At 40.3% G+C, this 12212-nt stretch overlaps 1 protein-coding gene across 3 annotated transcripts in view; it reads left to right on the top strand.

Moving 5' to 3' along the window:
• Nucleotides 1-8624, top strand: part of LOC137239747 (myosin heavy chain, cardiac muscle isoform) — a 51356-nt gene extending 42732 nt beyond the window's left edge. For all 3 annotated transcript variants that reach the window (XM_067765368.1, XM_067765370.1, XM_067765369.1), the window contains exons 10-17: nt 1309-1448; nt 1734-2500; nt 2567-2669; nt 4938-5105; nt 5165-6136; nt 6194-6421; nt 6484-6726; nt 8222-8624. In XM_067765368.1, coding sequence (XP_067621469.1) covers nt 1309-1448; nt 1734-2500; nt 2567-2669; nt 4938-5105; nt 5165-6136; nt 6194-6421; nt 6484-6726; nt 8222-8275 — 2675 coding nt within the window. In that variant the 3' untranslated portion in view covers nt 8276-8624. The remainder of the gene's footprint in view (nt 1-1308; nt 1449-1733; nt 2501-2566; nt 2670-4937; nt 5106-5164; nt 6137-6193; nt 6422-6483; nt 6727-8221) is intronic.
• The last annotated feature ends 3588 nt before the right edge of the window (nt 8625-12212 follow it).

The following is a 12212-nucleotide window of genomic DNA, read 5'->3' as shown; positions in this document are numbered from 1 at the left end:
TCTTCCTCAAATTTCAATAGTAATTCATCCATTACTATATCGGCTATTACCGGTGATGCTGGTGATCCCATAGGCATACCCGATCGTTGTTCATAAATTTTGTTGTTGTACTTAAGGTATCTGTTATCTTTTATACAGAAGCGTAAAACACTTAAAAATAGCTCTTGCAAAAAGAAAAACAATATTCCAAGCGGTACACTCTCGAAATGCTACATATTATCAATACACCTAAAAACATACGCATGAATTTTAAGAGCGACAACGACAACATCGCTCACGCATACAGACATTTGGTAATGAAGAGAAGTTAGCAACAATAATGCTGAGGGTGTCCAACAAGTTAATATATACGTTGTTGTTAGCAGATATTTTGTTTATTATTTGTATACATCTTTGTTTTCTGTTTATGATATTCTGTGTTCTGCACTGAATTTTTAAATTAGTCGACAAGGTGCATTCACAAGTGTACGTGTTAGATTATGTTTGTGCATTTGTGGTTTTTATACATAGAAAAATTTATTTTTTACAGCCCTGAAGATGATTTCTAATTGAAATCGAAATATCGACAAAATAAATAAATACAACGTTCAGGACCACTAGAAAGTAACTTGGTTGGACGAATGTGCCGCCACCAGGCACTCTCTAGGGGTACTCACAATGGACAAAAATGTTTCAGAGTGAAAGTGCGAAACATGTCCACGCACGCCCTCTTTACCTTACATTATTTAAGCTTCTTCCTTCAAGATCTATTATAGTTGTCAGATACCCGCAGATATGAGTCCTCTTTTTGAACATATGACCCGTATGCAATTGTTAGCCACTTGCTGTAAAAACTATGATGACGAAAAATCTTTATGATCGCAAATGTAAATGTTTTGTTCAGCAACAGATAAATTTGGATGTTCTTGGACATCCTTACTTGCTATAGTGCCTCCTGGTTATATTACAAAAGGAGATTTTGGGGAGTGTTATCGATATTGGTGGTCCCTTGTCGGATGCATATACGGTAGGTTCCGTTAATAAGCAGCATTAAGGTACTAGCCCAACCATTTCGGGAACATGGAGGCTTCTAGGCCATCCCGTATACAAGCAGAGTTCTAAGATCTTCGGTTGTCACTTTTATACTCATAGTCTAGTTTCCTACGAATGTTCCTCTTTGTAGGATTAGACGCGTTGTATGGTATCGAAATTCTTCGATGATTTGGGTCACATCATTTCTATCTGCCCTATTTTTGCTTCCCCTGTTTTGTTTTTCTTAGTCCCATAGTTAAAACCTAACTCTTTTCTTTCCCGAATTTCTTTACTAAGTACGATTGAAAACACTTACGAGCTCAACGCCCAAGCTTAGTGAATTGGAGCAAAAGCTGAAGAAATCCGACGATGAAGCTAAAAAATTAAATACAAAAATTAAGGATTTGGAGGACAAAATAAAGAAGCAAGATAACCAGGTAGGAGAGTCCACGAGCACATATCTATTGCAAATAAGAACCAAGGCGAATTCAGTGCCAGGTGTTGTTATCCCAACAGCTGATTGCTCCATCTTGATTATTTCCCATACAGCGCCTTGTAGCTTAATATGTCAGTTAATTGAAATCCGTTAAAATTTTCTTTTGACTTGACATTCTTCTGCACGGCGAATTGGTTGAATTCGCTTTGCCACCACTTGGTATGGATTCGTCCTGATAGAAACATTATTAATGTTGGTACTGTATAATCGTCTCTTTCACACTTAGATCAAACAAGCTGAAGCAACAAAGGCTACGCTCGAAACACAAACCAAGCGCGACAAAGAAAAACTAGCCGCACTAGAAAAAGACAATGAAAAGGAACGTAAAGAGCGTGAAAAGCTCGAGTCGAAGTTTGCACAGTTGGAAGCTGATCTAAGCAGTGCTAAAAAGTCAGCCGAAAAAGCTAAAGCCGCGCATGAAAAAGAGATGAAAGAATTGAAAACTAAATCCTCAAAATCAGATTCCAAACAAGTGCAAGAACTCAAAAAACAAATGGAGGATTTGCAAAAACAGTTGGATGATGAAAATCAGCGCTACAAAGATTTAAATACACTATGGGAAAAACTATCCGAGGAAACGATACTCATGCGTGCCCAGCTAACAACCGAAAAAGATAATATGCAATTGGAAATCAATTCGTTGAGACGTAAACTTGACGAATTGGATGAGGTACGCAAGCAACGTACCGAGTTGGCGAAGAAGGTTAGCGAATTGCGACAGAAATTGCAAGATGCGGAGGCTAAGCAAATCAAGAATGGTGCCTCAGAATATGAAAAGACAATGTTAAAGAATAAGTTGGCAGAGAAAGAGCAAGAATATGATCGTTTACGACGTGAGAACGAGATGAATATAGACTTAGTATTTCAGTTGCGTAAGGAAAATGAAGATTTGAATGGTAAATTAAACGATTTTAATCGCATCGAGCAAGCACAGTATTCGATAAATGAGCATAGTAGCAATTTGCAAGCGGAAATCAAAACGCTGAAATCGAAGTGAGTATGAGCAATGTAGGTGGGAGGAAATTCAGTTATTTAAAAGCGTTTTTTCTTTTTTTCTAGGTTGCAGAACTCTGAATTGCAGTTAAAGTCCGAGGTAGCATCCACACGCTTGCGGTACGAGCAACAAGTTAAGAACTTGAGCGGCGAATTGACCTCCATGCAGGTAAAGTACGCAAAAGGGGTTTTCTATTTAAAGCAAGAGCCTTGGAATAGCTCCATCTAAATCTGATTTGAAGTTGTCCAAAGTAACTATTTTAAAAGAACCCTCCGTTTAAAAAAGTTTTAAAGTATGCTTTCGTTTTTCAAAACATTTCCAGTTTCGGGTACGTTACTGGGACCCCCTTAGAGTTTTGGTTTTAATATTCAAACCAGTTTTCGGTTCCAGTTTATTCTCCTTAATGTTGTCCGTTACTGGTCTTGGTTTCGGTCTCATAAAAAGTATAAGATATTCAACTAGTAGCAATTTCGACTTCAATGGCCGGGAAAATCGTTGTATTTAGAAAAACGGAAAGCGAAAGCTTTTGAATTTCGCTCAGATCTGAGCATTGCGGAAGGCTATTCGAGAAGTCTCGTTGTAGCTGTCTTTGGCATACACATGCGATTGAGTTTTAATATCTCTGTATGGAATTGCGTTGTAATTGGTAGCCGAGCAGCGAATTGCCTTCGACCTACTTCTACGGCCTCACGGGCTCATTTCAAGGCCTCGCTCTCTCGGTCGGTTGAGTCAATCACGGCTCCAAAGCGCTGGAAAATTTTTAATGCTGCCTTGGTTTGTGAGAGGGTTATTTAACTCGTACTCTTATTCTTTATACTTTTTGTTCCTATACGCCTACCGACCCGTTACGGATCTCATTGACATTTCGCTATCTTGAATCCCCAAGTTCAACTCTTGTTGTAAAAGCATACGCCCTAAAAAATACGTTTTGAAAGTTTTGGTGAGTGTTTGGGACGTCGTAATTCCATTAACGGATGTAGGATACTAGTCCCACTATTTCGGCAACGATTTGACATTACCATGTTGACCCTTCTAAGTCCTAACATGGTTATAGGAAACTTTATCTATCATACTCTTGACATTCTTGGATTTAGCCGAACCTTTAATATCTGAAGCCTTAATAAGGCTGCGGGTCGAACCTAGCTGAGTTTAATCATAATTACTTGCTTGTAGAAGAATCAAATCGAAGCTATATAGTTACCGCCTTCCCTTAACGCAGGTTCACTCATCAGAACAGATTGAGGTTGACATAACTAAATCCTGTTTTTGCTTTTACACCCTCAATCCGCCGGCACAAATACCGCACATGCATAGTCAAGAGTCTACCTCTCATTTATATGACTTTCGTCTGTCCTTGGAATGACATAAGCCAAACCCTCTAGACTCTACCTGAACTCTGTATTTTCTGCCCCGAAAGAAATGGTAGAGCTCACGTCACCCACTTTAAGAACGATGATGCTGCCAAAAGAACTCCTGCAAAGAGTATAATCCGGTAATCGGAGCTGCTTCTACCGCTCAATATCTTCAGTAGTCTTAGTGGAGTTAGAATGGTACCCGAATATACATCTAGATATCTGAAACAGTTGTCCTTCTGACGGACAGCGGACCTATCCCTTTTTACTCATTTCCTGTGGACTTACCCTCTTTCGACAAGTATACCCACTTCGACAAGTATACATTCAGGAGTATTTTAAGCTTTTTCACCCTCTGGGATACCCTAGATCCTTAACATATAGTTAAGGTTCAAGTTAAAGTAGGAGGTATCTGCTCATCAGACCTAACGGGGCAGAAAGTTCGCACATACTTTGTTTGTTGATAATGCAAAACTTCCGACGAGGATATTGGTTATGTCCGCAGTAAATATATTCTGGTTTACGTAAGATATCCCTTGCTTTCTAGGATTTCATAAACGGCATTACTGTACTTAGAATGGGAATCTAAAAGCTATTCCTGAAATGGGCTTGTAGATGATGTTAAGCTTTGAGCGGGTATCAAAGCAGACATCTCAGGAATATTGCTCACTGAACAGGGCGTCCAATCGTGGGAGTAGGTTAGAGGCTACACCTGCTTACCGGCTATCAGCTTCTTTTCACACCGCTGTACTTTTTTGATTTTCCATACTCCAATTCCAAAAGTTCTAATATATCCCGACGTTGCTCTTTCTGGACTTGAACTTAGGACCTTCGGCTGCTGATAACCTATATTCAGCAGCTGAAAGTGTATTAACCTGCAGAGTGTAAACATCCTTCAGATTTTGAGCTAGAATACTAGATTGAGAAAAGTGGCTGACTACAAAGTTGATTTCACTCCCACAGTCAATTGTCGGAACGATTTAGGGCGGCGGAGCGGAATTAAGGCGCTTTATTGCCTTGCATGTATATTTACCTTGCAAAAACCTCAGCATGCTTTTATATTCCTCTTCTCTCTATCTTCTAGCGCCAATGTGAGAAGTTTAAGAAGGATCGGGATGCCTTTAAACAGATGTTGGAGTCCGCACAGAAAAAGATCGGTGATCTCAAATCTAACACAGGTCGACAGAGTCGTGGTTCAATGCATAGTAGCGATGATGACGACAAGAGCAAAATAGCGTATCTCGAACAACAGGTTTGGAGCTTTTTAATTTTTAACTGTCAAAAACCCATTAAATAAAATTTAATTTTAAGATCGGTTGTTTGGAGGATCAATTAGTCGAAGCACGCCTTGAAGCTAGTAAAGTAAAAACAGAGCTTGTATCGGAGCGCAGTGCAAATGAAATAAAAATATCCGAAATGCAATCCAAACTTAATGAGTTCGAAGAGGAGCGTGTTATTGGCTCGGGGCGTACAAAAATACCAGGAATGAAGACAAAACTGGAGCTTTCATGGCAAAAAGAACGCGAAGATCAACAGCGTTTACTACAAGAAACATCTACGTTAGCGCGCGATCTACGACAGACGCTCTTCGAAGTGGAACGAGAACGCGACAAAGAACGTTTGGAATCTAAACGCCGTTTGGATCAAATCAAACGTTCTACCGAAGAAGAAATGGAAGAAGGTAGACGAAAAGTCGCCGAACTACAATGCGACTTGTTGGAATTGCGCGATGTCCACGCCAAGCTACGAACATCCAATGAAAAATTGCGACGCGAACGTGAGCGTTACGAGAAAGAGTTGGTGAAACGTCGTATGGAGCAAGAGGGTGGTGAGCGTAAAGTGAGCGCGTTACTGCAAACTGTGGACGAGTTGGTGAAGATAGCACCTGATCTAAAATTAACTACAACAAGTCGTTCAACCTCAAGCAGCGGCAACAGCTTGCGCCCCGATAGCGCAGGCACGCGCCGCAGTCGCAGTCCATCGCCGAATGGAGCTTTAAATAATACGCAAATAGCAGGTGCGCTTGCACGTCTAGCTGAAGCCTCCGAAGAGTTACGCAAATTTCAGCGTCTCAGTGAAGATGAGAATGAACGAGCGCGTATACGACGTAGTAATTTGCGTCGCGCTGCTTCGCAAGAAAACGATCCACATGGCAGTCAGAGTTCGGTGGCGAGTGCAACCGGCTCAACACGTAATGGTCCGAAATTATCACGTTCCTCAGCGCATAATGGTAGTTTGATAAGAAAGAGTCTTTCGTTAGATCACTCGATACAGAAAGATCAGGTTGGCGCATAAAATAGATTAATTGTAAATAATGAAATTAATCGATTAATATTACAGAGCATTTGGCCTCAGGATGATGGCAGCGTCTCATCAATCCAGTCTATCGATTCCGAATTGGGTGGTATGGTGCGTGATAGCAGCTTAGACTCGCGACTTGATTCACGTCTGTCGGGTGGTTCAACACAAAGTGATATACAACGCGGTCCGCGTAAAAAGAAGAAGAGTTTAATGGGTAAATTGCGTAGTCTAACGAAGAGTAGTCGTAATTCCGAGAGTGAAGTGTCGGTAAGGTGTTAAAAGCATGAAGCGTGTTTAACGTAGTTCTTACTAATTTTATTCTTCCATAGATCCAGGGATCCGATTCGGACATAAGTGTGGCCAGTGATATGCGCGCCAGCAAGAAAGACTTACGTGGCCGTTTGTCGGGTATGTTCAAGCGCGCTGGTTCAACCGGTCGAAGTGAAAGCACCGAACGTATGGCTGCTGAAAATCGTCCAGTAGCAGTGACAGTAGTCGGTGATGCGGATGGCCCTCAGCCACGAGAGCCACCACCTGCAAATGCTGCCACAGCGAAGCCAATACGGGCGGCGGTAAGTTGGATTTCGTTTATTAACAGATGGCGTTCATTTTAAGGCCGTATTGGAAGAGGAAGGTAGAACGGATACACTTGAATCTAAGACTGAAACTGGTGGCAATTACTTGCACTGTGCCAATGAGTGAGTCCGTTTGGACAAGGCGTAGGTTTGCTACTGATGATTATTTTAAGATAAGATGGCAAAGTCGCTATCTGCAGCCACAAGTGAACAACTTCTACCTTTCTACCTCTGCGTAAAATTCGTGCGCTTGCCTTTGAATGGCTTGTTTATATATCGAGGCTGCCGATATTTCTTTTACTTCAGACGACTGCTCTCAGCGCTTTCAAGGAGTTTTCGACTGCCACCAAAGAGGTGGCGTTGCTGGTGATATATCCGACCTTAACATTTGTTTAAAAGCCGCTTCTGGTTATTTTTATTTGTTGTATAACTAGCTGTTGAGGTAAAGAGGAGATGGCCGGAGGCTTAGAGGTACCTAAGCCGCTGAAACAGCCTCGGTTAAGGTGGGTTATTAAAACATGTAGGGTTAAGTAGGCATTCGTTTGGTGTTGGTGTTGCACGGATGGGCTACAGGGGACATAAATGTGATGTGACGATGACGGAATGGTCTTTGGAGGGATATAAGATACACAACTCTGGAAAGCATTCAGACTATAGTACTAGTATTAGTTAGCTGGATACAAAAAAAAAAAGATGTTCATTTATTCCTTTACTCTTGCCTAGGAGACGCGAGTAGTTCTCCGTTCTAACATAACTTCGCGACTTTAAGGACTGTCTGATAGTCGATTTGAAGTTTGAGTCCTACCTGAAGTGAAGAATTTATTGAAAATTTTGAAGATAGCTTTTTAACTGAATTCTTACAAGTATTGTCTGCTCTCCTGTGTAGACTACCGTCTGAAAATACTCAACAGAGTTGAAAGAAGCACTACTCTAACCCTGCCACAGAGTTAATCAATTCAAAGATAAAATAATACGACGTTTCAATAGGTTTTTGTCACGTCCATGTTATATAGGTTTATTCATATCTGATTTGATGCTATTAACTGCCTTCTTGAAGTGGAGATAAAACTTCTACTGAAATTGTATGGTCCTGTCCTGCTTAGTGATAAACTGTATGCGGTTTAGGCAAATATAAGCCAGTGCAGAGAATAAAGGACCAAAGACTTCGCTTGCTGGGTCATATTTTGAGGATGAAGGAAGACGCTTTGGCTCAGAAAGTATTCCTATCGGCACCTCTAATTTGAAGCAGAGTTGGGAAGGAAGGTGGAGGAAGACTTGAACTCCTTTGCTGCTCCCAAAATTTTTTTGAGTCTTTATTCTTAATATATCTTCCTCGCCGTCACCCTTCCCTCTCCCTCTTCATCCTCATCTCCATCTCTCTTCGCCTCTTCCTCTCCCTTTTCCTACCCTCCTCCATCTCCCCCTCCCTCTCCCCGTTGCTTTTATCTATATTGATAAAAAATTTCGAGCACTTTTATTTTTAACTTTTCAGATAAAACCACCAACGCCCACAACGCCTTTGACGAAACGACGTGCCGCTAAATAAATACGCTAAAAATACATTTACTGTATAAGAAACTCGTTCCAAGCTACGGTATTGCTAAACTCCTACATCTGTACAATTTTATCAGTTTTGTTTACCTTTCATAAAAATATTTTAATGAAGCGTTTGCCTTGACGATGTTCAAATTGTGTCCCATTCCTGTTTGTTAAGGGAGTTTCGTTTCACATCATCTTGAGCTCAGTTTCATCTTAAGCAATGAAATATTTTATTTATATTTGTTAATTTTATTTATTTTAAAATATTCACTTTCTTATTGTATGATTATCATGAATTATTTTTATGCCATAATAAAAATCATTAAATACTTACATACATATTTATAATAGCCAATATGAAATCGTGGTGTTTAATTATTTTGGCAGCTTTATGAAGGGTCTTTGGGTTGTCTCGGTCACATACTAGCTAGCGAGTACATGGATGCTAGTGCTATTATATCCTCTAACGTAAAATACTTCTGAAAGAGATCTTCTTTGCTGCTGTATGCATCCCAATAAACGACTTAGATGGAGAAAGGAAGGTCCAAAAGGCCCAACCACTCAGCCACTGCTGGCTTGATTTCGGGAGGTTGTAGAAGACAAGGCATATTTACTTTCCAAGGTGGTGGCTTTAGTCAGAGACCGTGATCAAATATGCTATACCGAAGCTGGTGATTTCCGAATCAGGGAGCTTAACGAAAAAACATAAGAAGAAAAAGTGGGAATAGAAATTAAGGACTTTCGCGGTTCCAACGGGTCATGTTGTGATAAACCTTGATATCCATGTGTTACACGATTAAGAACAAAAGTTTAGTAATAAATTATTTTCGGCGAATGTGTACTGCCCGGCCTGAGGCGATGATGAGGCAAACACTACACGAGGTACGGCACCACACAACAGACACCTGTTTGATAGCAGAGGGATCTTATAACACCACAGAACGTTTGATTTGAGATAATATTATTACTCTTTTGTCGTTTTGACTGAAGAGCAGTCAGTTATCACCCCATGCTTTTAAAGTTCGCGAGACACGTGCATAACTGGTAGCTTATTATATGGTTAAACTTAACACTAGTTAGGCCAATGCAAAGCGCCGATACCACTACTAGGAAGATAGAAACCGCGAGACGGATAGATCTAGCTGGATGCAGTGGAGTTCAAGTCATAATACCCACTCGAAATTAAATACGATTCTGAACATACAGCTGGTTGACAGCCTGATCCTTACTGTCTCTTTGAGACGACACATGGTCTACAGGCTTGCGAAGTACATTTTGATAGCCGTCCGGTGATTACTGTTGTTGCTGTTGTTGCTGTTGTTATTGTTGTAGATGCAAAAACTTCATTCAAGGTTTTTTGGGACTGCTAAGGATGTAAAAACGAACTGGGTCGCTTCAGTACCAGCACCTTCTGGTACCAACGGCACTGCCACGCAATCGATTTATTGGTTCTGTGGATTTTAGTCGCACTTAATTTTTTAAACGAGTTGCCACGCCGTATCGAATCCGGTTACTTTTGCCAGCGTCACAACCTACGGAAGGAGGTAGGTTTTGAATATTTGAAAGCTTCATAGCTACGATATCCACACCCTGCACCTCTTTTGACTTCAATAGCAGCTTCCATTACAGCTCCACTGAGCACCTTTGCTAGCATCGATGCTCCAATATGAGTATGAATAAGTTGCCAGTGACTGGTGAGCGATAAGCGGTAAAACGGTTGATGGCTACAAAAAACTACCAGTGTAATTTGTGAATGTTGAGCGGTGCATGGCTGATGTCAATGAAGGGAACAAAGGTCGAGTGCACTTAAAATTATTTTGGAATTGGCCAACGTCGATTCAGTGCATGGCTAGCTTGTTATCCGTATGACCGTACGAAATGGTGAATGGTGTAGAGGCTGATGGTGAGGTGTATTTGTGAACCGGTGAGTGGTTGATCGGTGTCAAAGCAACCACTGGAGATAAAACAGGGGACTGCTGCAAAAAACGCTGGTCGGTAGTGGAGGTAGAATATATTCGATGATCTTGTCTGGTATATGCCCACTTTGGAAGGGATGTGGACAATGGCTGCGGACTTACCAACCCAACTCCCCCTTTTCTGAAAACAGCTTTCTGAGAGGCCTCAGTGGTTCATTGACTTGTCAACATCTGTGTGGAATATCACCATATCTCGGAATATCACCTTATTTCGACTACCCTTTATTAAGGCATGTATCTTAAACACCTCTGTGGTACTTTGACTTATCGACACCTGTGTGGAGTATCACGGTATCTCGGCTACCAGCTCGAAACGCTTTATCTCAGAATTTGTTTCAAGAGCGCAACACCTCGTTACCTGGTTGGAGAAGGCTCTATATTTTTCTTATATTTCCACAAACGCGCTATCTCATCTAAAAATAGATTGAGTTTTTGCCGAGATAGGATCATTGCTGAGATTGGGCGTTTTCGAAATAGCAGCCAAGACAGTATGGTATTCCATTAAGCCGTCAATTTTGGAAGGATTAATTCGCCAATAAATAGTTATAGAGTGCGGTAAGGATTGAATAAGTGGCTCCTAATTACTGAGCACTAGATATAACGCTTTTCTTTTAGAAGGCCACTTCAATAGAATAGGTGCGGTCAGTGATACCCTATACTTAATATAATGAAGGAGCCCGTGTGAACAGAACAGGACAAAAAATGTTAAAACGAAAATGGAAAATTTACCCACAAAATAAATTTGACCCACCATAATATGCACGCATGTCATAACCTTCCTTGAAAAAAAAAAAAAAATGCGGATTTAATTTCAAAGCAACAACCGCATAACTTAAACTGCTGTCAAAACCACTTCCTGTCACAAATTGCTGCCGTAACAAAAACAACAACAAGAATAAACTAACAGCATTAACCATTTCCGCACCACACAGTGCAACAGCAAGGCCAGCTCAGAGCTTTTAGTTCTATTTACGCTTTTTATTTAAATTTGTGTTTGAGTTTGTTGTTTTTGTCGATTTTATTTTTTTTGTTGTTTGTCCTGATGTTTGCCCGCGCGCAATCAATTAAAATTGCAGCAAACAAAAAATCAACAACAACAACCAACAAGTAATAAAACTGAGATAGCATAGTGCCCCGACACGCGTTCACAACTGTAAAAATAACGACAACAACTCGGTACACAACAATGACCCGTTCCATATTCGGTTCATTCGATGGTAGCCGAAAAATTAAAATTATAATTAAATTGTCAACCGGAAGGCAATATTTAGGCAACTACACATAAAAGTAAGTACCCTGTAGGAAATGGGAGCTGGAGAATGAGTCTTTATAACTCAAAAAAAAAAAAAAAAAAAACCAAAAAAACAATAAAAATAAAAACAAGACACCCAAACCCTAGTTATATTTTCCGCCGATCAATGAAATGAGGTCCTGTCATAAGGTGATAGAAAAGAACTAAGTTTATATTATGTTCCTTTTACTACTTATTTCAGGACCGCGTTTGCACAGGACAGGGGACGGAATGAGGACAATACTGCATAAGGTAAGGTAGGGTGGCCTCAACTAGGAGAGCCATCTCTCTTGAACACTCTAACGGTGCCACAACCCATTAATGACAAACCCATTAATGACAAAGTATGATATAGCATACGTAAAAAGGGCTTTTTTTTTAATTTGTCAAAAATCCGGCATCACATAAAGGATTTTTTTATTTGCAGTGTGAGTGAGATAAAAGACATATTCTTGAAGAGCAGCTTTTAATTTGTCATTTAAAGCTCCCTTGTTTACGTTTTTCGCTCCGATTTATGCAGTATTTTTCGGAAAAGTTAATAATGGCACGCAGTTTTATATATTTATAAAAACTAATTTAACAAAATTAGATAACTTAAAAGTACATAAATTCAAAGTTTAAGCCACCAGCTACCGACTACGACCAAAATGTGTTGACAAATTTGCCTTGGCAAGTGT

The sequence above is a fragment of the Eurosta solidaginis genome, chromosome 2 (genome assembly GCF_040869045.1).
Source record: "Eurosta solidaginis isolate ZX-2024a chromosome 2, ASM4086904v1, whole genome shotgun sequence".
Classification (NCBI taxonomy): domain Eukaryota; kingdom Metazoa; phylum Arthropoda; class Insecta; order Diptera; family Tephritidae; genus Eurosta; species Eurosta solidaginis.
The sequence above is the reverse complement of the archived record's forward strand: the minus strand, read 5'-3'. Positions and strand labels throughout refer to the sequence as shown.